This window comes from Sinocyclocheilus rhinocerous, unplaced genomic scaffold (assembly GCF_001515625.1).
Source record: "Sinocyclocheilus rhinocerous isolate Xijiao unplaced genomic scaffold, SAMN03320098_v1.1 scaffold227, whole genome shotgun sequence".
Classification (NCBI taxonomy): Eukaryota; Metazoa; Chordata; class Actinopteri; order Cypriniformes; family Cyprinidae; genus Sinocyclocheilus; species Sinocyclocheilus rhinocerous.
In genome coordinates this window covers 364,449-391,024 of record NW_015633170.1, presented here as the reverse complement: position 1 = coordinate 391,024, position 26,576 = coordinate 364,449, and the positions used below count along the sequence as shown (strand labels likewise).

The following is a 26,576-nucleotide window of genomic DNA, read 5'->3' as shown; positions in this document are numbered from 1 at the left end:
AAGGGAGGCAGTGTCTCCTCAAAAAATTGGATGACAAAATAATCAATATTACAAACATAAATCGCAAATATTACTAAATATGGCATTAAAAGTATAAAAGTCACTGGTTTTTATAAAGTAACACTGTCCAACAGCGACACCCACAGGTAAAGTTACAGCGGAGGTTTGCCTCCCTTCAGTCCATAGACTTACAACAGTACAACAGAGACCCCTTAGCGTGCCGTTTGTTTAGTGGGGGGTAATAGAGAATGAATGGGGGAAAGTAACGTGAGAGGAGGCAATGCGTCCATCACGCTATAATTGGATATGATCGGTTATGATTGAATGTGATTGGTTCATGCGATAAATCCCGCCTCTTGTTTTCGTGCGAGCTCTCAGCCTGAATGAAGAAAATTATGACGTTATTGACTAATTATAAAGTAAGTAAACAACTCTTAATTGTTACTGCCTTTAGTTATTATTTTGGAATAAATATAAAAACGCATAAAAACACTATGAAATGTATAATTAGTATTAAAAATATTAAATGAAATAAAAAAAAATTATTAATAAAATACAAAATAGAATTACATTTGTTCTCTTTTTTATGTAATATTTATTTAACCAGGAAAATGTGACAACATTAAGTGTAACAGGGACATATACAGTATATATAGGCCTATATATATATGTATATAACTGCCTCCTCATTTTAAAACGCCACCGCACGCCACTGCTATGTATGTATCTTAAAATGTTGCATTTCTAAAAATCATGTTTGTTTACCATTTCCTGGGCAACTGTTTCCGGGACTTCTGTGTCCAGGTCAAAGGTGAACTCGATAGCACCACTGTCTTTATACTTCCCTTTAAGTTTCTTCTGGTCTTCAACCCAAAGCCTTAGAGCAATGGAAGACTTCTTGCCGTCATCCTCTTCTGCCAGCTCTACTCTCACTCCAGTGTCCTCCGCAAAGAACGCATGATTTAGTAAGTCCTTTATAGAGTACCTTTTAGAAGAGGAAGATGAAATTTGGTTTGTAAAGACCTGAAAAATGTGATGGTGCTATAGCAACCCATATGTAATGCATTCAAATGGACAAGACAAGATGTGCAGAAGATGTTTTACATCTTACGTCTGACATCTGAAGGACTATGAACAATGCTATTATGTTGCTGTAGCAAATGGTAAGTTGGTAATAATGGTAAGTTATTTGACTGATTGATGATCCATGCATGCAGTACACAATCAGAATCAGAATACATGTCGTTAGCAAGGTTCAAATTACTGCAAAAGCGAATTACTGTAAAGCATATTAGATAAATAAAGCTGCAGACTTCCAAGAAAAGGTCGTCTGATCATACGACATTCTACATCTGACAGGAGCATAGGCTTTTTGACCTTTATGGTTATGTGACAGGAGACACATCAGCTGATGTACTCACCTTTCCTCCCAGCGATGGCAGATACACTCTCCAATGATTTCTTTTATTTCAGGCATGGTCACCTTACTGAAACTGGCTGGCTTCACACCCTGTACAGTGCATTAAAAAGGAACCCAACACACACCCACATACATTTTCATTGAAACCCCTTGCGAATGGACATTGAAAGGAAATTTGACACCAAAAAAAAAGTTTCAAAATTTTCCTTTGTATCTGACTGCAATTACAAAACATGACATAGATCAGGGGTGGCGAACTCCGGTCCTGGAGAGCCGCAGTCCTGCAGAGTTCAGCTCCAATAAAAACTCACCTGCCTGTAGCTTCCTAGTAACCCTTCGGGCCTTGATTAGCTTGTTCAGGTGTGTTTGATTAGGGGTGAAGCAAAACTCTGCAGGGCTGTGGCTCTCCAGGACCGACATTCGCCACCCCTGACATAGATCTACCAATGAGCAAAATTATTATCTACGTAAATCATATGTAAAATACATTCTGCCATTTAACTGAATGGGACAATTTCTGAATAAATGCATTATGCAACATGTTTCATGGATAATACCTTCTATGTTAGACATGATAGTGTATTTTTTCACTCAAGTAATATTCCATTCTAAAAAAAATTAATGACGGTTGGTGAGGAGTACTTTGCTCAAACTTACGCTAGTAACTTTGCGATAGATTTGTGCTGCATTTTGGCACTCTGAGTATGGATACTCAGAGGTAGCCATTTCTAGCATACACATCCCAAATGCATACACATCTACTGCTTCATCATAGTGCTCCTCATACATCTCAGGGGCCATAAACTCTGGAGTGCCTAAAATAGGAAGAAACCAAGAAGGAAAAAAATCAATAACTACATGGATGTAAGCTACAGTCTACATCATCTAAACAGGCTATTTAAATGTTGTATTCAATGTAGCCTAATCTGATAAATCTCAAAACCCTGTCACTCCCCCGACTATTACCGATTACACTTTTGGCGAAGGAAGCTCTTTTTAGAGTGGCCAGGCCAAGATCTCCAATCTTGACGGAGCCTGTAGGACCAGTGATGAAGATGTTGTCACACTTCAGGTCCCGATGGATGATGGGAGGGGTCCTCGTATGGAGAAAGTGAAGACCTTTTAAGATCTGTCTGCACCAGCTTCGTAAAACTTTTGGTTTCATCACTTTGAATCGCTTCAGATATCTACATAACAGAAACAGGGTTGGAGATCATTGTCTTCACAAATTTCAATATGTGATCTAAATGTTATATTGTAGACAAAATTGGGTTTTGTGCAAAGTAATGCAAGTTGTAATAGGGCAGATTACATTCCTTGGTGTCCCACAGCTAGCAACTCAAACCAACTAAGATGCTAACCCTGGTCTGTTAGCATCAGTTTCTACATGTCTCTGTAGAAACACTGTCTTTGACTCACGTTTTCAGTGTTCCAGACGTCATCAGTTCAGTGACTAAAACAATGCACTTCTTCCCCTTCAGAGGAGATTCCCAAAAGTCATAGAAGCGCACAATGTTTGGATGCTGAAGACCTTTTAGCATTTCTGCTTCCTCTTTAAACCTCTGACGTTCCGCTTTGGACAGCTTACGATCCTGAGATGGCAAGGGGTCAGCATAGGTTTTTGAGGTTCCAGGCACATGCCAGGAGAAAGTGAGAGACAGAAAGACGGGTGGAAAGAGAGATAGATTGATAAACATACATATGGTAACAAGATATGTAAGAGATGTACTGAACTGAATTTACCAAACTGCCACACTAGGCGCGTTTCAGAAACGTTTTCATGAGCAACAGAGACACTTTTTATATACTGCTTAATACAGCGCCATCTGTTCAAGAATAAAGTTCAAGGTATATATATACTAATTTAAATACTAATAAAGTGGGGGTATATATGCTTTCATGATAAACGTGACTCAATATAACATTGCGACTACAGTAAAAAAGCTTTTTTTGTTGTTCTAAAAACACAGATTTATGAGCAGTATTGGTTTTGATGATGTTAGAAACACACGTCATTGTTGTCGAGTGGTGAATTTGGCCAATCGTGAAACAGCTGTGTCGTCATCAGCACTCCTGCAGTTGCTCTGAAAAAGCTGCACCAGCTGAGTCAGCCGGCTGCTATCGCGGTACTTTAATGCCTCACGTGACAGTGACGTGGCGTCGGCGCCGGTTCAAGTCGGACTAAATTTCTAACCGGCATGCACTGCTTCAAGTCAGCCGCCGATCGGTCTGCGCAGTGCTGCATGAAGTTGAACGCACCTATTGGTTAACGGAAACGCCGTCATTTCGCAATATTTTTTTATTGACATTCAGAAAATATCACCAAAGTTTTGCGCAAATCTGTAATGGAAACGTGCCTACTGTTGGAAAAACTCAATTATCCTCCTTACAGGAAAAAGATAGCTCTATAAAATAACTCTTGACCAGTGGAAGACATACATTCTAAAGACATTCTTTATTGTCAGACAGACAGTCTTTATTGATTTAAAGCACACATTCGCTGTAATATCTTTCTATGGATAGACAATATATCTGTTTTATTGTATTTTTGTTTTTGTGTGGTCGTGGGGGTGGGGGTGAGGACAATATCTCTGAACATGATATGACTAAGAAAGTCAAGAAGATCAAAGGCAGATAAGAGATAAAAAAACAACTAAACTACAGTTATGAAAGCATATTGATGCAACATGAAAGGCAAAATATGCATACCCCTCAAAGAGAGGGATGTCTGATTAACATATTGAAGCCCTTTGATATGCAGTACAAAGCAGAAAACATAATTAAAATAAACAGCATAAAAAAAAAAAAGCTCACCCTAACATTTTGTATTGGGGTTTGTCTGATAAACTGAATACACCTGAATCAACATAAAACTGAAGTCCCTTTAATCGGTATACAAAATGTAACTGCGGGTTAGAGAGATACTTGCAGTAGGGCTAAACCTAATGTGTACAGCAGTTGTGCTAGGCTTGAAAATGCTACAGTTACAGTGTCACTGGTGGTAGTTCACATGCTGGTGTGTAGCTATGGTCATGAAGCTGACCAAATCAATACCTTTGCATCTGCCCTCTTCCTGCTGCTAAATTTACTAAATGCTGACAGGGAGTATCTGTAACATATCTGTCCCTCACAATCAGGCAATGTGCAACCCCATAAAACCTCTGAGACTCACCCCCACACTGCACCATCTGTAACCTCTCATGAACTCAGAGACACACACACACAGACATATATTTAATTCGACCTCCCCCATTCTCAATTTACTCTACAGTCTATAAGCACTTCAGACCAAACATGCTACCAGATTCCTAGGTGGTTTCTATAAAAGCGAATTGCAAAGTTATATATGTTAATACGTTGAAAAAGTATCCCAAAATTTAATTGCATTTCTGATGCAGTTTAAAGGGGTGGTTGATTGCGATTTCACTTTTTAAACATTAGTTAGTGTGAAATGTTGCTGTTTGAGCATAAAAAATATCTGCAAAGTTGCGGCGCTGAAAGTTGAATGCAAACGGAGATATCGTCTTTTAAAATTATGGCAGTTCAATGCCTACAAAAACGGCTCGTAGGGACTACAACGAGTTACTTCCCGGGTTTGTGACATCACAAACCCAGACAAACCCCGCCCCCGGGAACAGCTATGAGAAGCGTTTATACATGGACGCGCGTGCGGTTGCCATACTGTATTAAAGCTTTAATCAGGATAAAACCGTATATTAAAAGATAACAGAAGCAGTAGCAGTTACAAATATCAAATTTGTATTTTGTTACAAATACAAATAAGCATATATAAAAGTATGAGACAACAACAAACAAAAAACATACCATTAAGAGCACATGCTGCTGAAGTGAGGGCGGGACGTTTAGACGCGCACTAGAGGCGGTTTAGCCAATCACAACACACTGGGCCAGCTAACCAATCATTTTTTAACGAAGCATTAACACATGTTAGACTGCACCCCATAAACACAATCAAGCCTAGAAAGAAAAAACAGTCAACCACCCCTTTAAACACAAACAAATTAAACACTGTGGCATTGATTATTTTCAGGGGTGTGTTAAATCAGAAGCTCTCACAAAAGGAAAAGGGCTTTTCATTTCTACATATGGCCGGGGTGTGGCTTTAGATAATGAAGACTCACAGACAGCAGAAGACAACAGCTTTTTTATATGTTCATTATGCTGCTGATGCAACCTTGTCAGACAAATAAGTCAGGTTGGGCGTTCAGCTGTACATAAAATGGTCCATTAGGAATATCTTTTATATTGTCTTGAGAATGCTACTGCTTGATGTGAGGGAGCGTTCCTTAGTACACAGCCATCTTCACCTCATCTGACCTGTTCCTCTGTCTCTTCCTTTCTTTCTCTCTCTTCTCCCTCCTAGCAGATTTAGGGGACTCAGCAATTTTTGGCTTGCTAAGACCGCTATGCTCGGCAGTCACAATATATGCTGCTAATTCCCTCCATGTGATTTTTAAGATTCACAAAGCAGGATAAATCCTATCCAAAACCGACAGCATGCCCCATACAATGGCTGTAATACAGTAAAAATGTGTTATATGAAAATAATAAAGGGTAAATGTTATTGTATATGATTCTAAGTCGTTTTACCTGATCACAAATCACAAATTGCTCAGGTAAAACAAAACAAAGTAGTTTCACTTTCACAACGAAACACAGCGTCACACACGGCGGCCTTGAGTGAGTGGCGGAGGGCTAGAGTGAGCGGAGGCCGGCGGGCCTGAGTGAGCGGCGGAGGGCTAGAGTGAGCGGCGGCTGGCTTGCGGCAACCACATGTGACAACCCCAGGCTGGACTCCGCTTCGTCCACGGTGAAAACCGATCTGGCGATCCACAGCGTGACGTTGATGTCGTTGATGACGAAGCGGATATCGTCCTCTTTTGGAAGGCCAAACAAAGTAGTTTCGCTTTCACAACGAAACACACAGCGCCTTCACGACATGGCGGCGGCGGCAACAACAATACTACACTTGATAGCATTTTACTATTGCATCATTTCAGCAGGTAAGTGCACATGACCACCCTTATCACATGACCCCTATGCAGAGGGGACTGATTCTCCAGGGATGTGCACTGCTTCTCTACAGAGTTTGTTTGTGTCCACACCCTACTCTAAATGTCTACTTCAATGATTTTTGAGTGAGCTCTGAAATATATTAACTATATTTACATATTTACCACAAGCTAGAAACAGCACAAAGCTGTTTGCAGGAGGTATTACGATGCATCACTTTTAACATAATCGGGCTCTCCCAATATTCCAGAAAGCAATAACAAAAATTTTAACACTTACTATTCTCTGTTGAACTTAGCTGAACTTTAAATGATTATAGACTACAACACGGAAACATAGGAAATCTGATCTAGATGTGGTCATGGTGATTCAATCTCTCCATTTTACAATCAATAGTGCTGATAAAAGGAAGAGGCCATATCAGATGACCCGGCAAACTTGTATAAGGAGCAGGCATTTTGAATGGCAATAGGATCAATCAGAAAAATACAGACTTTTTTGTTAATAACAAACTACACAGAAACTTAATTTTTACTTACAGTTCACGGTTACAGTTTTAACTTCTAGATAATTGATACAAATCTACTCCGCCGCTCACTATGCCCAACAAATTAAGTAGATCTGTTGGTTATCTGACACTTTTTTGCAATATCAATGATAATGATATTAAATAACATGTCAACAAATTTGGAAAGACCAATAACAGACAAAGCCTTTATGGAAAAAAGGCCAATAGGAGTTATTGCAAGATTTGAAACTCCAGTGGTTAAAATTGAGAATACGTTATAACTGCATTTTCCTTACCTGAAGTTCACACCAGGCCACCTCCACCCACGTTTCAGTGTCCAGGCCTTTATAGACCGTTTTGAAGGACCCTCTGCCAAGCTCAATATCAAACTTAAGAAAGCGTCCACCTGGAGAGGTGGATACGGCCTTCATTTCGGCCTCTTCCTCGTTCTCATCACTCCCAGCTTTCCCCACACTCTTGGACATTTCAGATGGTTCAGCATCATGTTTTTCCTCAGCGTCACTTGTCTCTGGCTCTTTGGTGAAGTTCTCTTTTACACCTTCCCCCTGTCCCACCTGACACTCCACGTTAAAGCTCCTCTGGACAGCAATATGAGCACTTTTAACAGGACTGCTGGTGGTGTCGCATTCTGAAATCTCCAATTCTTGATCCTCTGACTCAGAGAACCACAAACTTCTGCGTATAAATCTCTGCCGGACCAGACCTTTGTAATCTGATAGAGGGTATGCTGTTGGATCGCTGGCCCCTCTGTGTGCTGCAGCTGTGGGGTCTGTGTGAGTGGGATGTTCATGGCCATTTTCATAAATTACAGTCTTTTTTGAGGGGACAGAGGGAACTGTAAAGCCTACAGGCTGCTGCTCAGAGTTGGGTCCAGTCCGGTTTTCCATGACCAGTGAATCGCTGGACACTCATCAGTGACATTCACCCGTTTGCATGGTCCTCCTTGAATGAATGCACCTGCAATATGGCAAGTACTTTTAACGTTTATTACTTAAACTAACTGAAATCTTTTTTGTGTTCCTAGCTGTTTCCTTACCAGTTAATTAAATAATGACTACTATCTGTTTCTATTTCACTACTAAGTATTCATTAGAAATTAGTACTTATCCCAGAAGTAATTAGTGTTTAGCACTTGTTCCACATACTAGTATTTATAACTTCTCTAGATACAAGAAGACTATCCAAATAATACAAATCCATATTTACTAGTGTATATTTATTAGATACTAGTACATATTTACATAGGGAAAATCTCAATTGTTGTAATGTTTCTAATCTCACCAGAAATTCATCATATATAATGACCATTAGGTCCATTAGATACTTTATAGGATATAGGATATAATTTATATTAAAATTCCTACAAGTAAGTTTTGAAATGTCACTAGTAACAACTGGAATACTGGAAATTTGTCACCAATAACAATAGTTATGGGATAATGACTGGCAGCAAATAAGTAAGTTTTACAAAGTAAGTACTAATTAACAATATTACTCACTACTGGAATTAATAAATAAAAAATAGAAAGTACTGGATTACTTAATACTAATTTAAAAAGTGCTAGAAACATAGAACAGACACTAGTTCGTATGAAATGAATAAATGTTAAAACGGATTGCCATACCTGCAATACCAGTCTGTACTGACGCAGTTCGGCATCATTTGAGGACTGACTGCCAGACTCGTCGTTTACATATAATAGCTAATATTAATTATAATCAAATATTTATACAATTATCTGAAAAAGCAAAACAGAACATATATATAGTTACTAATGGCATTAACTTCTTTTTCAAGTAAGAGGTACGCTCCCTTACATCAAAAATTCATGCCACAAATGTAGCCTACTTTAAAAGCTATAAAAGAATTTTAAAATATTTTCTTTTCAATATGAAACTAATATCAGTATTTAACTCACCATGCTTAGGTAGTTGACAGAGGTTGTCACGTTGTTTAATCCGTCACAAAACTATAAAGTGCGCAGCTGTCCCTTGAAATAACATTTTAATGAATGGTCTTTCAGACGTCTAATTTGACCAAGCGACCACATAGCAGCTTCAAACCCCGAGTAGCCTACCCTTGCTTCTTATAAATGTCAGCGTCTGTAAGGGACATGAAATCCAGAGCCCGCTGATGAGATTATTTGCTCACTGCGGCAATGCTCTCCTCATCTCGGATAATACGGCACCGACACCTCCCTAAAGATTCATCCCTCGTTATGTTATAGCGTTCATAGTTAGCTTCGGTTCCCGTGCTGATGCGCTGTTATGGACATCCCGCAGCGCCTAGCAACACTGTGTGTCCAATAAAAGCGTCTGTTTTTAGGCGGTACCCTTATCCTCCTCTGCACGGGTCGTCATGGACCCCACGGAACGCTGGGCCCGCCCAAACCTATGTGACGTGAGTGACCAGAGCTTGGTGAAGGACGGAACGGGGCACGCACGTCACTGTCCTGCAGAGACATAACTAGGCTAATTGTCATATTGAACTAATATGACAGTATAACTAAGTTTTAAGTAGTTTACAGCAACTTCGCATAAGGTATCCCTTTACTATTCTCAGTATATAGGCTACCTAGGCCTATGCCCGCCACGTGACTTGGTTAAGACTGCTGAATATTTAATGTGAATTAATGTTGTATGACGATGCTTTTTATTCTCTCATCCCTTCCCTCCTCCTCTTGCTATTTTCCTGAAAGAAAATGTTCCACCTACTGGAGAGAGTTGTGTTCATTCCCTCTGCAATTACAGTATTACATTCTTATAGGGGAGACGAGGGTGAGTTTTAACATCATGGTTTAACCATAAGTAAGTTAAGTGAAATAATACGTGTTCACCACCTTCCTGAGGTGATTATTAAAATTGTACAGTAGAATGACAGAATTTGTCAACTCAATGTTTTCTGTTAGTGTAACAACCCACTCCATTAGCCGACTGAGTTGACTGTAACAATAGCTTTGCACTTGACATTAAAGGCAAATCTGGGCATATTATATCAAAGTGAGTCACATAAATAAATACTGAAAAATGTTACAACTATTCAAGTCTACCACAGACAAAATAATTTAGTGCTCAGCTCATTTATGGAAAGTGTATGGACACATTTTTACACAGCAAACGGATAATCTTTATCGTTTAGAGATTCTAAAAGACAAATGTGCAGTAAGGGTCAGAAATCTTACACACTGGTACCTTATATTTATAGAAACTGAACGTCTTCTGTAATACTGCAATTAATTAGATCTGTCATGAGTCTGTACTTTAAGAACTTGACACACTGAACTGTTGTCAGTGCTCTCTACAATTAAATGATTCTGCTCTGTCCCAGGGTAGTAGGCAATTACAACAAATAGGGTACTGAATAGGACCTGAAACACTTAAAGGGATAGTTTACCCAAAAATGAAAATTCTGTCATCCACAAATGTACTTTAAAAGCTGTAAAACAATTTTAAAAGATTTTTTTTTCAATGTGAAACCAATATCAGTATCTAACTCACCATGCTAGGTAGTTGACAGAGGCTGTCACGTTGTTTAATCCGTCACAAAACTATAAAGTGCGCAGCTGTCCCTTGAAATAACATTTTAATGAATGGTCTTTCAGACGTCTAATTTGACCAAGCGACCACATAGCAGCTTCAAACCCCGAGTAGCCTACCCTTGCTTCTTATAAATGTCAGCGTCTGTAAGGGACATGAAATCCAGAGCCCGCTGATGAGATTATTTGCTCACTGCGGCAATGCTCTCCTCATCTCGGATAATACGGCACCGACACCTCCCTAAAGATTCATCCCTCGTTATGTTATAGCGTTCATAGTTAGCTTCGGTTCCCGTGCTGATGCGCTGTTATGGACATCCCGCAGCGCCTAGCAACACTGTGTGTCCAATAAAAGCGTCTGTTTTTAGGCGGTACCCTTATCCTCCTCTGCACGGGTCGTCATGGACCCCACGGAACGCTGGGCCCGCCCAAACCTATGTGACGTGAGTGACCAGAGCTTGGTGAAGGACGGAACGGGGCACGCACGTCACTGTCCTGCAGAGACATAACTAGGCTAATTGTCATATTGAACTAATATGACAGTATAACTAAGTTTTAAGTAGTTTACAGCAACTTCGCATAAGGTATCCCTTTACTATTCTCAGTATATAGGCTACCTAGGCCTATGCCCGCCACGTGACTTGGTTAAGACTGCTGAATATTTAATGTGAATTAATGTTGTATGACGATGCTTTTTATTCTCTCATCCCTTCCCTCCTCCTCTTGCTATTTTCCTGAAAGAAAATGTTCCACCTACTGGAGAGAGTTGTGTTCATTCCCTCTGCAATTACAGTATTACATTCTTATAGGGGAGACGAGGGTGAGTTTTAACATCATGGTTTAACCATAAGTAAGTTAAGTGAAATAATACGTGTTCACCACCTTCCTGAGGTGATTATTAAAATTGTACAGTAGAATGACAGAATTTGTCAACTCAATGTTTTCTGTTAGTGTAACAACCCACTCCATTAGCCGACTGAGTTGACTGTAACAATAGCTTTGCACTTGACATTAAAGGCAAATCTGGGCATATTATATCAAAGTGAGTCACATAAATAAATACTGAAAAATGTTACAACTATTCAAGTCTACCACAGACAAAATAATTTAGTGCTCAGCTCATTTATGGAAAGTGTATGGACACATTTTTACACAGCAAACGGATAATCTTTATCGTTTAGAGATTCTAAAAGACAAATGTGCAGTAAGGGTCAGAAATCTTACACACTGGTACCTTATATTTATAGAAACTGAACGTCTTCTGTAATACTGCAATTAATTAGATCTGTCATGAGTCTGTACTTTAAGAACTTGACACACTGAACTGTTGTCAGTGCTCTCTACAATTAAATGATTCTGCTCTGTCCCAGGGTAGTAGGCAATTACAACAAATAGGGTACTGAATAGGACCTGAAACACTTAAAGGGATAGTTTACCCAAAAATGAAAATTCTGTCATCATTTACTTATCCTTAAGTTCCAAACCTGTATGAGGTTCTTTCTTCTGCTGAACACAAAAGAAGTTATTTTGAAGAATGTGTGTAACCAAATGGTTGATAGCCATTGTATGGAAAAATACAGAGAAGCTCAATGTTTGGTTCATTCCTATCTAAAACATTCAACTGTTTGGTTACACAGAGTTCTTCAAAATATCTTCTTTTTAACAGAATGAATGAATGAATAAATAAATGTTGGGAACAATTTCAGGGTGAGTAAAAGTTGACAGAATTTCTATTTTGGGGTGAAATGTCCATTTAAAATAATAATAATAATAATATTAAAAAAAAGGAAAATGGTAAAAGGAGATTTTATTGTCAGCGTACAATACACTGATATTAACATTTTAATAAAAGGGTGTTAATAGTTTAATTAAAGAATATTACAATTCAAATGATTATTTGATAAATGTATCAGAAGAAAAGATGCATGAGAGAAAATGCATATTTTATATACTCTTTTATATAATAAAATATATCTCTACATAGCCAGTTGTATTTTTATATCACCTAATTACTGTATAACTACTTTATCTGCTAACTTTTGCCTGCAGTCAGAAACATGCAATCAACATTATTATTATTATTATTATACAGTAAATTTGAAGCAATCAATTTAATAAACCTGGATCCTGGGTGTGTTTAACTATCACTAGATGGCAGCACAAACACAGATGTCTCTGAACACTGAAAGTTTTAGTTGTTGCATATTTGGCACCGACTCAAAGATCTAAAGGTCAATGGTCGGACAAAAATGCACGCCTCTGATTGTAATATGTTTGTACCTATAGATATAAAAGTTTAAAACGTTGGGAGTGATCACGGGCCTATTTAGGCCTCTAATAATAATATCTACACTAAGAGCACGAGCTTGGTATTAGATTGTGGACGAACGGCTGTGCCAGTGTTGAGCCTGCACTGTAGCGATTCGAAGTTTAACTGATCATCGGAATCGGTTCTTTCGTACAAATTGCTCATAGAGCCGTATAAAAACAGCCCCCCCCTTTACATAAATATAGGTTTCTGCCATCCTCAAATGGAATATTTTGTACTCTATATTCTGATATAGGCCTATAGCACATGTTACTTAATTTTTCTATTAATAATTATGTTTTATTGTAATTTCATGTGGTACATATCTATGATATTTTGTATAAACAAAACGTTTAGAAACTAACAAATTTACATTAAACACTGCTGAAATATTCCCGGCTACAAAAAAGTTTTGTACGTTTAGTAAAATGCGATTTGTAAACGAATTGTTCAGATAAGTCTTAACCGGTTCGTCTGGATGATTGAAAAGATCCGACTCAAAAGAGCGATTCGGACATCGCTGCAGCAGTGTTTGGCAGTCATATGTCCAGCCCCCTTTTCCTTTCATCGTCCATGAGATCATAATGCACCATAAAAACACTGAAACCCAGCTATTTACGGAGTGTTAGTTATAATCAAAGGAAGGATTATGGCTTCAGAAGCGATGGAATTGAATGGAGATGCTAACAGAAGTGATTCAAGAGAGGTGAGTGATTTTGAACATATCAGTGTCATTTAAAACGAGCACAAACTCCTCCGCCAATGGGATGTTTGTGTTCAAGTTTAACCCATTATATTGATGTCTATAAAATCCAATCGGGTTAGATAAAAATACATTGACCGAACCATACATAATCTTATAACGAAGGTTTTTGTTTGGTTATTGTTGTCTGAAAGCGTTTCTTAATTTTTTTTGAAAGAAAAAGGCTGCTCATGTAGGCTACTGCATTTTCCATCCTGTAATGCAATGCACTTGTGTGGACGAGTCTAACTGAAGGGATAGCCTACTGTGGTGTGGCCCGCGGGGTAAATCTTATAATCGCAGACCATGTGCTGATAGAAGCTGCTTTCGACTGGCCGAGAGGTTTGTTTTTGTAACTTACAACCTTCCGTTACTGGAAACAAACCTCTTGTACAACTTGTAAGTGACAACGAGTCCTTAACATTTCAGCTCACGCGGCACAAAAGCGGTTCAAAGTTTGGAAACAAGCCTCTTATTCATTACCCCGGTGTTTCGTTCGACTGCGTCCAGACTGACTTACGATGAGATCACCGGTCCGTGTAACCCTCAACAATAGGCTGTGAAAGACACTAATAAACTGTCAGTTCAGACGACACGCATGAATAACGCGCATTTAAAACACTGCATAAAATGCAATGCACAGCGATGCCCACAAACAAACGGCGGTGTAGCACAATTCTACATTAACTAAATAACGTGTAACACAAGTAAACTTATTTCAACAAAAAGTTCACTATGAGATGGTTTCGAACTAGATTCCGTCATAATTTCCATTTATTAAAAAGGGTACTTTTAACAGTATTTTTACCATAAAAGCATATTGGTTTCTTGATTATTAATATTCTTTGTAAATTATAAAGTAATACCCCTTTCCTCAATATAAATTAGCCTATATAATACATGTATTCCATATTTTATATGAATGTATATGGAACTTATACATTTAACCAATTAACTATTTATCTTACAGATCCATTCCAACCATGAAAATGAACCAAGTTCATTTTCCATTAATATTTAACAGTAAAACCATAATGGATGGATTCTACATTGAGCTAGCCAAGTTTTACCGTCTCACTAGCCAAGGAGGGAACAAAACATGTACAAAGTAAACAAAAACTGACATCACATCATAAATTATGTTCTAGCAATAAAGACCTATCTAAAGCATTTTGTATAGTAGTTCCTATTACTACTACTAGATGATGTGTAGTTTGTTATTTTAGGGTAAAATATGAATGTATAGGGGAAAGTGTATTTTATGTTTTGACGGGTCACAATTTCTTATTACAAGTTTTTTCAACTCTTGCAATTCCCTTTGCTTATGTTTTTAATTCAATTAAACCTTAAATTTGAATGTTTAATGTTTTTCGTACACTTTCATTACTGTTTGCACTGAAGAAAGGTGAGGTGAAGTGGTTAGAAAGACTAGAGGAACACCTTACCACCAGTGGATTTTTTTCACCCAACAAACACCCTGAAACACACAAAATCAAACATATAATCATTCCTGTGGGCAGCACCAATGCTTAAGACACTGTGTGTTTAGGCAGACTGAAAGGGCAATGATTTCTATGTGGCTAATTTCAGTGCCCAGTGGAAATGACGCCTCCACCTGGCTTTGGTATGATGTAATATTTGAGTAATATTATGGACAATTGCACCCTTGATTGTAATTCTAGTGCCACAGGTCTATAAATAGTCTAGTCGCAAAGGGGGAAAAAATAAACAAAATTCACATGTATTAGCAAAGTTAACAGTTAAAAACTATAGTTGTACCGTAGCTCTAGGTTTGTTGAGTGCATTACAGTTACATATCACTTTGCCACATTGTTTATGAACAAGTAACAGCAGCTGTGCTCTGCAAGATATTTCATCGGTGGCATAGTGAAGTGGTTCAACGGACAAGAGTGATGCAAGTCTGAAAAACAAGATAAACACATGGACTTTTTCTGCTTTTACCACTTCAGCTGTGGATTCATTTTAAGTAGTTATACAGTAGAATGCATACAGTATATGACATACTGTATGTATAGCCCATGCAAGTCATTACAAACTGCCAGGGTTGCAATGTCTTTATTTTTAAATGCTTGATTTATGTGTATGAAATACTTCGGGTAAGTGTAGCCAGGAGAACTTTTATGGCATTTCTGGTTTGAAAGAAAGCTTGGGAACCTTTTGTTTTTTAACAACTAATGAGCTGCATGGATCCATAGCAGGACAGAGAAAGAGGAAGAGAACCCAGGCGGTTACTTTTAGATAACTGGTTCAGTTTTCTACAGGAAGGGTGTTGTATAAGTGTCAGCATATGAGTGTTACTGGGGTTCATGGAAAGAGGGAGTTTTTCTACTTTCTTTGCCACTCCCAGCATAGGCACAAGGGTTCTTGTGTTGGGCAGCTGGACTGAACCGTACCCAAAGTCAACCCCTGTCCAGCACTCCCCTGAAGAGCCTGGAGAATGTGTGGGTATATGCAGTGCAGTCAGTCTCAACCAAAGAGGAGTCATTTTCTGCCATTTCATAAATTTAGTCTGGGGGAATTCATAGTCGGGGGGAATTTTTGTTAAAACTGAAGATTGAAGTCTGCTACCTGGCTGGTGAGAATAAAATAAAACAAAGTAGATGTAATAATGTCACACCAGAAGGACATCAGAGCCAGCTCACACCTGCAGCCTGACCTCTCCTCTGCCATAATAGAGAAGAATAATGCTTTTGTGTTCACAGAGCCGTATTAGCAAGAGGCATACAGAGCTCTTCCTCTCACTGTTCTCAGAAAGGTAAATCTCATGGATCGAATGACCAGCTCTTTATTATCTCATTTAAAAAGAAAGAGGGATTTCTTGAGTTAACAAATCTTCACGCTAAGCCAAAAAGTACAATGCGAGTTTGACGACTCGTGTACTAAACACTTAAAGGGTTAGTTCACCCAAAAATAAAAATTAGGCTGTGTTTTACTCACCCCCGATGCATCCTAGGCAGGGCTGGATTGGCAATCGGGCATTCCGGGCATTTTCCCGGTGGGCCGACGCACTTATGGGGCCGACAGAATGTTTTTTTGCCAAAAACCATCACGCAGGGACAGCGAGCACCCAGTGGCCCATTGGTTTGTCTCCTGTATTGACAGCGTAAACATCCAATCACAATGCGCTATAGACGGAGCGATGAAATATTTTGCTCCGCTTATATAAAGATCGCATCACCCCAACTTCTTCCTCGTCGGCTTTTCCCACGTTTTCACAGGAGATTTATCAAGAACAGGCTTGCTCCCTCTGAGGTATGCTAGTCTCGCGAGTTTGTTTATAGGAGCAAAGGAAGCAAAGTTTCCTTACTTTAGCAAAGGAAAACCAGTCTCCTCTTGGCTTATATTGAAATCCTCTGACATTCTTCTTTACAAATCCTCGTTTTGTACTTCTAATTAGTGACCGTTGTTTTGTTTCGATCTCTCCGCTGCGTTTCTGCGTGCGTCACTTCTGAGCGGCTCATGCGCAAAGCCGACCTTATACGTCATCCGCCCGGAACTGCTTCCGTTTACAACAGTGAGCGCAAGCTAGATTCAAGTGATTATTACGTTTTGAATATGGATATTTTTCTTACAAAAACGCATCGATTCGCTACAGGAGGCCTTTGTTCACCCCCCCGGAGCCGTGTGAGACACTTTTTTTTGTGGAAGGGTGCTTTTTATTGCACGTCTTTTGGACAGAAGGAATGCAACACCCGCATTACAACGATAGAGCTTGAAAGATCAAAGACAATTTTTAATATAACTCCGACTGGATTCGTCTGAAAGAAGAAAGTCATATACACCTAGGATGCATCGGGGGTGAGTAAAACACAGCCTAATTTTTATTTTTGGCTGAACTAACCCTTTAAGATATATTACTCCAGCAACAATAAGAACAAACTTTTGAACTTCTAATACATCTGAGAATGTAGAACTCTGTTTGAACGCTTTGAGTGCCAAACATTCCGTCTCTGATTATGATTATTATTAATAATGCTTTGTACTAACTAATGTTTCAAAGTGCATTTGTTTCCAGAACGTCACAGAGAGGAAGTCAGAATTTCTGACTTTCCAAAAAGCTGATTTAACAGCATAAGAATTCTTAAGCTTGTATTTAAGGAAGTAATCAGTTACAAATTGAAAATTCTAATGAAATCCCAGATAGCACTGATTGCATACAATGTTGAGTTTTCATCCAAACCATCATCTTGGCTGAGGCTGACATTTCAGTATTTAAAGTATGTTGGTTCAACATTTAAATTTTGATGTAAGCTGACAGCACACATGGCTGGAGACAGGAATATTGAACTAATATTGATTTGTTGTTGATGACCACGACATCATAAAAGTATATCTTTGCAGAATTCTAATGAGTGTTAATCAATCAGTGGAGCATTTTCAAGCCATGATGGGCATGTTCAACTGCTTTACCTGATTTGTTTTAATCCACTGGTGGCTTGGTTTAACAGTTGGTCTTCCAGTAAAGCAGTTGAAAAACCCCTATTGTAGCTTGAAAATTATTAAGAAACACCCATTTTGGTCCTTCATGTGCACTTCTCAAAACTATTTTTACACCGGGACTGGTGCCAGAGCCCAAATGGGAACCGGGCTGCACTTTTTCACTCAAAATTTTTTTTTAAATGCTGCCAGAGTTCAGGTAAATTAACAACACTAACACAACAGTTAAGTATGACAGTTTAGAAATGGTCAGCAGAAGAGATCAACGCTCTCCTTCCACAAGAGATAACAAGCGATTGCAGTCACATGTTGGTGACATAGAGGGTTCTGCTCCTTGCCAGTGGAAACGCAAGCCAGTTCTGAATGAGTGCCACTCAGCACCAGTCGAAAAGTGGTCTCAGAAAAATCCTGAGACCAGGATCTGGTTCCAAACCGGCCCCAAAACCTTGCTGGTCTTGAACAAGGGAACCCATCATAGGTAGGTATCATATCGTAGGCGAAGCATCCACTATAGACCACCATTTGAAAGGTGCAATTTTTAAAAGCAGTTCGAGGTTCAGGTAAATTAACAATTAAGTATTTCACTTCAGCAGTGGTCAGCAGAAGAGACCAAGAAATAACAAGTGATTCCAGTCACAAGTTAAACAATGTTGCAGCTACATCTATTATTTGTCTATTCCTTTCAAGTTAATACTCTAATGAGAGTTAGCTGACATGTAGGTGCAATGTTAGAGAATGTCTAAAGTGGACCATCAAAATGAAGTGTAGGAATTTACTTTCCTACAACATTAAGCAGATTTCTTGAAGTGCAAGTGACAAACCTGAGCAAGAATGTCAGTTTATACACAGCCCATGTCTTACATATATACTAAATGCTTGCATAGCATCTTGCGTTCTTTTCTTTCCCTTAGCACAGGGGTCTCCAAACTCGGTTCTGAGGGCCGGTGTACTGCAGTTTAGCTGTTAAACTCTGCAGGACATCGGCCCTCCAGTACCGAGTTTGGACACCCTTGCTTTAGTAGAAGTAAAGGCAGGTGAGGATGGACAATTACAGAAATGAGAAGCACCCACCTAATAATGGTGACGCTAATTATATGTTGAGATGTAGTCAACAGCATGATCACCTGACCGGGGACTTGATGCTATCCTGTGCTACTGTATATGTCCTGCTCTCCAGTTACTGCTTTATCAGGTAATCATTCATTTTCCTCAATCAGTATTACAGTTTTTCTCAATCGATTTGACACTTTTCTCCAATGCAATGTACTTGTTCTCAATACAATTAGCACAACCATCCAAACACAAAATTATCTTAACCAAACAGTTCAACTTTACTGCAAAATGAAGCACTGCAATTTTTTCTAGTAATGCATTTATTAAAAGTAAATATTAACATCAAATCTTTAGGTGGGTTCTCTATTGATTATAAAACATGCACATTCAGCTGTAGATGCACAAATATGCTAATGAAAATACATGTTTATTTCAATTCTTATTGATTTATCTTATTTTTACCATATTTTATTATTATTATTATTTGCATATTTGTTCTTGCTCTTTGTATACTTTCCATTTTATTATTACTCTAAAGCAGTTGTGATAAATGTGTAAACGATTAGGAAAACTGCATTTCCTGTGTTGAGTGCATAATTAACCGAGCAGTTATCAGTTTAGGGCCAATCGAAAATATACTATGTTCATTTGATTGAATGACAAATTACAGAGTTTTGTTTATTGTGTTTGGACAAATGGTTCATAAATGTTTGTGATTTGTGTAAAGCCTTTTTTCAGCTATTTTAAAGTATTGGTTGGTTGTATTAACTATTCTGAAAACAGAGAGTTTTTGTGCACATTGTTTTGAGAAAATTATTTGCATGATTTGTAATTTGAAATGAATGAAAATATTCAATCTGTTTAGGAAAATTACAAAGTATTCAGATCACTGTGTTAACTGTTTTGAGAACAGTGACCTGAGTTTGGAGAAATGTCAAATCGATTGAGAAAAACTGTAAATGTGATGAATGTAACTGATCTCCATTCAGTTTAGCCTGTTTCCACTTAAACACAATCACAAAAAAACTACTTGTGTTTATGAGAAAGTGGCAGTAGAGGCCATTTTGTGACATTTAAGGAGATTAAAGTCTAAATAAGGTGAATCCACTGTACAGCTTATTATATTATTTACAGACTAATGTTCCCATCCCATACTTTTTCCTGTGAGTAATGGCCATAACTCAGAGGTGGCCAGCTTCATGCTGAGTTTCGAGTTCACGGATCCAACACACCTGCCTGGAAGTTTTCAGTGATCATAAAAACATTCATTAGCTGTTAATAAACTCGGCTGAAGAAATTGGACATCCCTGTCATTGTGCTTTTATTTATACGTTTTTATCGTAGAAACTGTATTGATATTAAAGTGTGAATAGGTTTTAGCTAATAGATTAAATAGAATTTAATGATGCTACAATCATAGTTGGAATGTTTTTGTGTTTACTAAAAAATGAATCATATTGTGTTTAACATATTAACATTCCTGAATGTGACCGTGTATGACAAATTAATTGACTTGCTCTTAAGCGACATTATGCTTTCTTTTTCAGATTCAGGAGAACCCAAAGGAAGAAAGGCAGCAGTCTGATGTAAGCCAGCTTCTAAAACTTGAACCACTGGACCACCTTTAGTCTGTCATCAGACTCCTGAAACTAATCATTTTAAAGGTTAAAGTGCTTTTGTCCCACTTTTATTTTTAGAAGACTGATATTTTGTATCTTTTTGTCATTGATTGTGTTAAACTGTTAAAATAAAAAATAAAGTGACTTAACTGCTGGAAAGGTGTCATTTTCCTTTTAAAAGGGTTTCCCCAAACTATGAAGCAGTCAGTAATTTGTTAATGTTCCATTTGAAGTGTAGTTGAAATATTAATGTTTCAACATTAACTAAGTACGGTGGCCGAGAAGTGCTGAGCAAATCACAATTCTGAAAACAAAATAACAGACTTGCATTTGCGTTTGTAATTTGTTATTTTGTTTTCAGAATTGTGATTTGCTCTGCACTTCTCGGCCACCGTAACTAAGGGTGAATAAGCGATGAACCATCATCACTTCATAATGTTGATTCAGTGACATTAGTGTTGTTTTATTTTTATTTTTTTGAAAATGTAACATGTTTCAACATGAACTGAGGGTGAATAAGTGATGAACCACCATCACTTCATAATGTTGATTCAGTGACATAACCATTGTTTTTTTTTTGATAATTCGACATGAACTGAGGATGCATAAGTGATGTTGAACCATCATCACTTCATAATGTTGATTCAGTGACATTACCTTTGTTGTTGTTGTTGAAATATCCCTATTGTTTCTACATTAATTACGGGAGCAAAAGTGATGTTGAACAATGTCACTTCATAACAGTGATTCAATGATATTATCATTGATGTTTTGTTAAAAACTCGCCATTGTTTCAATATTAATTATGGGTGCAAAAGTGATGTTGAACCAACCCCACTTTGTATCATTAATTCAATGCAGTTAGAGTTGAGGCATCAACATTGGCTTAACATTGTTTCTAAGGTTGCTTGCTTTCTGGGATGAAAGCTTTAAGGAATTTAATTTGACATTTGAGAGGTTTCTGTTGTGCAGAGGTTTCTATCAGCAATGACTTCTGTTTTACACCGAAGGAAGGAAATTATGTCAGGGTCAACTAACCACTCACCCTTTCCCTTCACATGCTACAAACATTCTAAAAAAACACAAGTGACTTTCATTTCCTTCTAAAGCTGAGAAATATGACCATAGATGACCCATGACTCAAATTTCAGAAGAAAATATTGCAGGTCAGAAAACAACCATTGTGCACGAGTCAAATTCTATGCAAATTGTAAGCCTCACTTGAAAGCATATTGTGATTTACCCAAGTAATGTGTTATACTGTATCAACAACCTGGTCCTCAAATCTGGTCAGAGCATTAACCCCAACCTATACCTCTTAAATAAGAGACTTAAGCAACATTATTTGATAATACTGTTTGATAACCCAAACCCTAAAATCTGGTTGATAGCAAAGTTGTCCTAACAAGGACCCAGAAACCTATTTCCTCCATCTTTCTCTGTAAACAATAACATTGTATGATGCTCATGTACTCATTACCTTGTCTCATTCCCATGGATGTAGTAAGTAACATCACGTGTGTGTGTTTAGCGTCCTCGGCAGAGCCACTGGTCAAGGAACACCCCAATTAACATGAACCACTATGCCAATAAGAAGAGTGCAGCAGAGAGCATGCTGGATATCGCGCTGCTGATGGCCAACGCCTCCCAGCTGAAGACCATCCTGGAGCTGGGACCCACATTCTCCTTCTACATTCCTCTCATCAGCCTCATCAGCATCTCCCTCATCCTACAGATCATCGTGGGGGTCTTGCTTATCTTCATAGGTGAGAGAAACTAACCAAACTGAGAACCTAAGTTTACATGCGTCAAAATATAGACAATAGTGATTTTATACATGATTTGCTTCTGTAAGACAAAACATACTGTGATTAGCAGTATCACACCCTATTTCATATAGTACTTCATATTGCATAAAATGACACATTGAAGTATGAACATCATATCATATGCAGTGGCCCAAAAAATGTATATCACCTTTTATAATATAAATACCCTTTAAAAAAAAACATGAGAAACTATTTAAATTAAACCTTTCAAACTGGTAGTGTAGTATGCAAAGCAGTATTTAAATATTAAACGTCTCAAAAAGTAGTTCAACGTAAAGTGAAAATTCTCTTTACTCACCCTCATGTATTTCCAAACCTATGTATGACTTTGTATTATGTTCTGAAGAATGTTCATGCTGTTCTTCAAAAAAAAACAAAACATAAAACTAGTCAGTACAATTTAAGCACTTTAATCCTAGTCTTTTGAGGTCATTTGCTTGAGGAACAGATTGAACTACAAGTCATCACTTTTACCAAAATCTTGCCTTGAAGATCCTGTTTGACAGCAGTGGTCCCCGTTCAGTTTTACTATATAGGAAAAAGCAGCATGGATGTTTTGCTGTAATAAAAATTCCATTTGTGTTCTATGAAAAAAAAGAAAAGTCTTCCTTACTGGGTTCTGAAAGACATGAGGGTGAGTAAACAATGACAGGAATGTAATTTGTGGGTGAATTATTTTAACATTTGGCAATTCAATCCAGTAATAACTGTCTAGAAGGAGAACTGATAAATGCTCTATGCATACCAAAACAGTACTTTAATTACAGAAGTTGCAGAGAGGTTGATCCTATACACAAATATTTGTATGTAATAAATATAGTTTCAACATGAATATATCAGGTGAAAGTCAATCCTGCAGCACTTTGGTGTTTCCCATCAGACATTTTAAAAGATGTAAAACAGCTTTTACTTTTATTTTTGTCCACATAGTGTGAGTAAGAGCAGATGAATTATCATATGAATCATATCAAGAGATTCAGTCCCAATTTCAGAAATATTCATATTCTCTGCTCAACTTCAAAAAGCCCCCAGCGTCCCATTTCTAGCAATCATTCCTATTTCCTCAAACACAACTCTGTCTTTACACCAGAATCCGCTGTGAACACAGTCAGGCTCTAATTAATGGAAAATGAGCTTTATCTTTGGTATTGAAGGTTTTAGAGTAGTCATGCAAGTTCTTTTGAACATGAGCTGCGAGTAAGTGTGTGGTGTTAGAGGTTTTGACACTTGCTCTATAGAATGATGGACACCAAATAGTTATAATCATTTTGTCAGATTTTAGCCTTTCATTTTAATTTAAGAAGCTGTTAAATATCCTTTTCTTAAATGTTCTGAATTACATAATGAGCTGCTGTTATTGCTCTTGTTCTACAGTGAAGTGGAATCTGAATGACACAAGTAAACACTACATACTGAATCTTCTGGAGAACATCGTCACAGCTCTCGTCTTTGTCATCGTAGTAGTAAATGTTTTCATCACAGCATTTGGCGTCCAAAGACCAGAGGACACGAAATCATAACTGACAACATGAGTTTAGGATTTCATACAATTATACATATTTGGACATTTACTATCAAACATCAAGCAAGTTGTCATGACATATTCAAATGTGCCTCGATGTAAATATGCCTTATGTTTTGCAGAACCTTTTTTAGTCCCAAAATGAGCTAATAAATAATATTAATTTAATTTGAAAAATGCAACTACATGTAATTATTTTATGGGTAATTGTTTAATTATATAATTGTTAAAATGTATCAATTGTGAAATTGGATTGGATAGCCTATTCTAATCGGATCATTACTGAGATTGAAAATAATCAAGACAGAAACTAGTCAGACAATACCTTTCAAGCCCGAAATGGAGAGTAGCACCTCACCTCACATGAGACCTTCATACTGCCTACCTGATCACTGTATCAGCTGTCTATATGGGGAAAATGGACTCATTTTACGTGTGGTTCAACACAATGCAACTCTCTTGCACGCAGCACGTTTGTATTTGTTTTTACTTACAGGTCTAATTTGTTGCATGAATGATAAATTGCTTACAAAGTCAAAGAAGTCTAGTAATTGCAGTGAAGAGTGTTAAAATCGGCACTTTAGCAAAACTGATATTTTTCTTACAAAACTTTGGAAGTGAAGATTAAGTATCATAAATACAGCACATTTTTCTTCTTTTATTAACCCCAAAACGTCAGAATTTGATTTTGAGAATTTGTATAAGAGCGCCATCTACTGACTTGGCAAGCATATTGCCTTTTTCCTTGAAATATTTTTATTTTAAATTTTAATGTTGTTTAGTGTTTTGATGTTTGTTGTGATTATTTACTATCCATATGTTTATATGTTTCTTGGACTTTTTGTACATTTTATATCGATATTGTTTGTATAAATGGCCAACTATTTCCTTTGTTTTTCACTTTTAGAGAGCAGTATTGAGTCATAAAAGAAAATCAAGTAATTCAAAATAATTGCATTTAGTCATTCAGTGCACAGATAAATAGTAGACCAACTTACAGTTGTTCAGTATTGCGCACTGGTCTTCCTCAGTCCTAAATCGACTGCATTTAAGGACAAAACAATCATTCTGACATCAATAAAACTATTTTTCAGCAATCTTTTTTTTTTTGCAACTAGTCAAGTGTTTGTTTTGGTATATCAAGACGTGGAAATCAAATTCATCTCCAAGTACATTAGCAACAGTTCCACAGTTTTATTTAGCCTAATAATTTTTTTAACCCCTGACAAAAAATATAGTTTCTCAGTTAACTACTGTGAATGTGCCCCATTAGCAAATTCATCTAAAAAGTTTCCAGGCCAAAAAGTTTTATAAAACACTTACAGTTGCACTGCAGAAACAAGACCACAAGAGTAAATTGACAATATTAATTATTAGTACACAAACCAGTACAAACATGCTGCTAGTATAAAAGTAAGCAAACAATATAAACATATTTGTTGAAAACTTAGCCCACAAAAAAGGTATTACAAAGTAACAAACTCCTAATACTCCAAGGTACTGGACTTTAAGGTTATCTGTAGTCTTTATTGTCTTATGTGTCAAAATATTGACACGTTGATCAATTTGATTTGTCAAGTTTACCCAGTTTTGCATGTACTAAATGGCGTAGTGAATTATAAACCTCCAACATTTTACTACTATAATCTCTTGGCAAGTCCCAAGTCTGTGAGAATTGAAAGATACTGACTATAAATAATATATAAATGAGTTTGACGTCTATTTTTAAAGTACAATAAAACAAATGCACAAACAAAATGAGGGTCGCAACATTAACAGAGCAGCTCAGCGTTTCAACTTCAACTAAATACTTTAGTGCAAGTAGCGAGTCTGGTTCCTATCCAACTTTTCTTAAAAGTAATGAGTTCCTGCCCTTGGTATTGCATATAAATTGCTATTATTTCATTGACTGTAATGTTTGATTAAAGATATTAAGCAGTTATATAAACCATTCAATTGTTATATTTAAAATTGAAGAGATTCCAGATTTAGCCATGAAACCTAAAAATGAAATCTTTGGAATTCAGCCATTCTAATTCTGAATTCTAACAATAATTTCTCTATTATACATAGTATGTACATATTTTTTAAAACCTGAATTAAAATATTTTTTGATATTTTTGACAAGGATAACGGAGTATTTCAGAATCAATTGCTGTGTCTAAATTATTTTTTTAAGGCAGCAAAAAAGCCATCATTTTCCATCTTCTGTGTACCAGATGAGAACGTCCCGCACTTTTCTACTAAGACCCATCGCAGCCAGACCCAGAGCGCTGCTGGAGCCTGACACCTGCTTGGACTCTGCAGAAAAAAATTTTTTTGAGTGCTTTCAGTCTAGGAAATGCATATTTTTGATGTGGGTATTAAGATATTAAAAAGTTTGTGTACTTACCGCCATAGTAATACAGCAGAGCTGCTCCTACAGCCAAACTGAAACAACTAAGGAAGAAAAACGGACCTGCGCAGTGACAAAAAAAAAAAAGTATATATATATATATATATAGTGTGTGTGTGTGTGATCCTGGA

General features: G+C 37.4%; 3 protein-coding genes across 4 annotated transcripts in view; 1 reads left to right on the top strand and 2 right to left on the bottom strand.

The window, feature by feature from the left end:
- The window catches only part of LOC107743253 (serine/threonine-protein kinase WNK2-like), a 26,178-nt gene extending 16,807 nt beyond the window's left edge, over window positions 1-9,371 (bottom strand). The window contains exons 1-8 of the mRNA XM_016556402.1: window positions 8,903-9,371; window positions 8,609-8,722; window positions 7,259-7,940; window positions 2,840-3,012; window positions 2,387-2,607; window positions 2,078-2,235; window positions 1,422-1,510; window positions 766-985 (exon numbers count right to left, since the gene is read on the bottom strand). Of these exons, the coding sequence (XP_016411888.1) occupies window positions 766-985; window positions 1,422-1,510; window positions 2,078-2,235; window positions 2,387-2,607; window positions 2,840-3,012; window positions 7,259-7,870 (1,473 nt within the window). The 5' untranslated portion in view covers window positions 7,871-7,940; window positions 8,609-8,722; window positions 8,903-9,371. The remainder of the gene's footprint in view (window positions 1-765; window positions 986-1,421; window positions 1,511-2,077; window positions 2,236-2,386; window positions 2,608-2,839; window positions 3,013-7,258; window positions 7,941-8,608; window positions 8,723-8,902) is intronic.
- Window positions 9,372-13,321: 3,950 nt separating this feature from the next.
- LOC107743254 (ninjurin-1-like) lies at window positions 13,322-24,810 on the top strand. Of its 2 annotated transcripts, XM_016556403.1 has the most exons (4): window positions 13,322-13,533; window positions 20,628-20,666; window positions 22,231-22,465; window positions 23,903-24,810. In XM_016556403.1, exons 1-4 carry the CDS (start codon window positions 13,477-13,479, stop codon window positions 24,046-24,048), a joined length of 477 nt encoding a protein of 158 aa, XP_016411889.1. In that variant the 5' UTR covers window positions 13,322-13,476; the 3' UTR covers window positions 24,049-24,810. The 2 variants fall into 2 exon arrangements, with proteins under 2 accessions (XP_016411889.1, XP_016411890.1); XM_016556404.1 differs by lacking the exon at window positions 20,628-20,666 and having other exon boundaries at window positions 13,326-13,533.
- A 35-nt stretch (window positions 24,811-24,845) lies between these two features.
- LOC107743252 (caspase recruitment domain-containing protein 19-like) overlaps window positions 24,846-26,576 on the bottom strand; it is a 4,659-nt gene continuing 2,928 nt past the window's right edge. The window contains exons 5-6 of the mRNA XM_016556400.1: window positions 26,443-26,508; window positions 24,846-26,351 (exon numbers count right to left, since the gene is read on the bottom strand). Of these exons, the coding sequence (XP_016411886.1) occupies window positions 26,245-26,351; window positions 26,443-26,508 (173 nt within the window). The 3' untranslated portion in view covers window positions 24,846-26,244. The remainder of the gene's footprint in view (window positions 26,352-26,442; window positions 26,509-26,576) is intronic.

Bases quoted from the DNA above. Each gene is read 5' to 3' on its own strand.
- LOC107743254 (XM_016556403.1), top strand. From the start codon at position 13,477: ATGGCTTCAGAAGCGATGGAATTGAATGGAGATGCTAACAGAAGTGAT. The intron at 13,534-20,627 runs GTGAGTGATTTT...TTTCTTTTTCAG, and splicing joins ACAGAAGTGATTCAAGAGAG to ATTCAGGAGAACCCAAAGGA. The intron at 20,667-22,230 runs GTAAGCCAGCTT...GTGTGTGTTTAG, and splicing joins AAGAAAGGCAGCAGTCTGAT to CGTCCTCGGCAGAGCCACTG.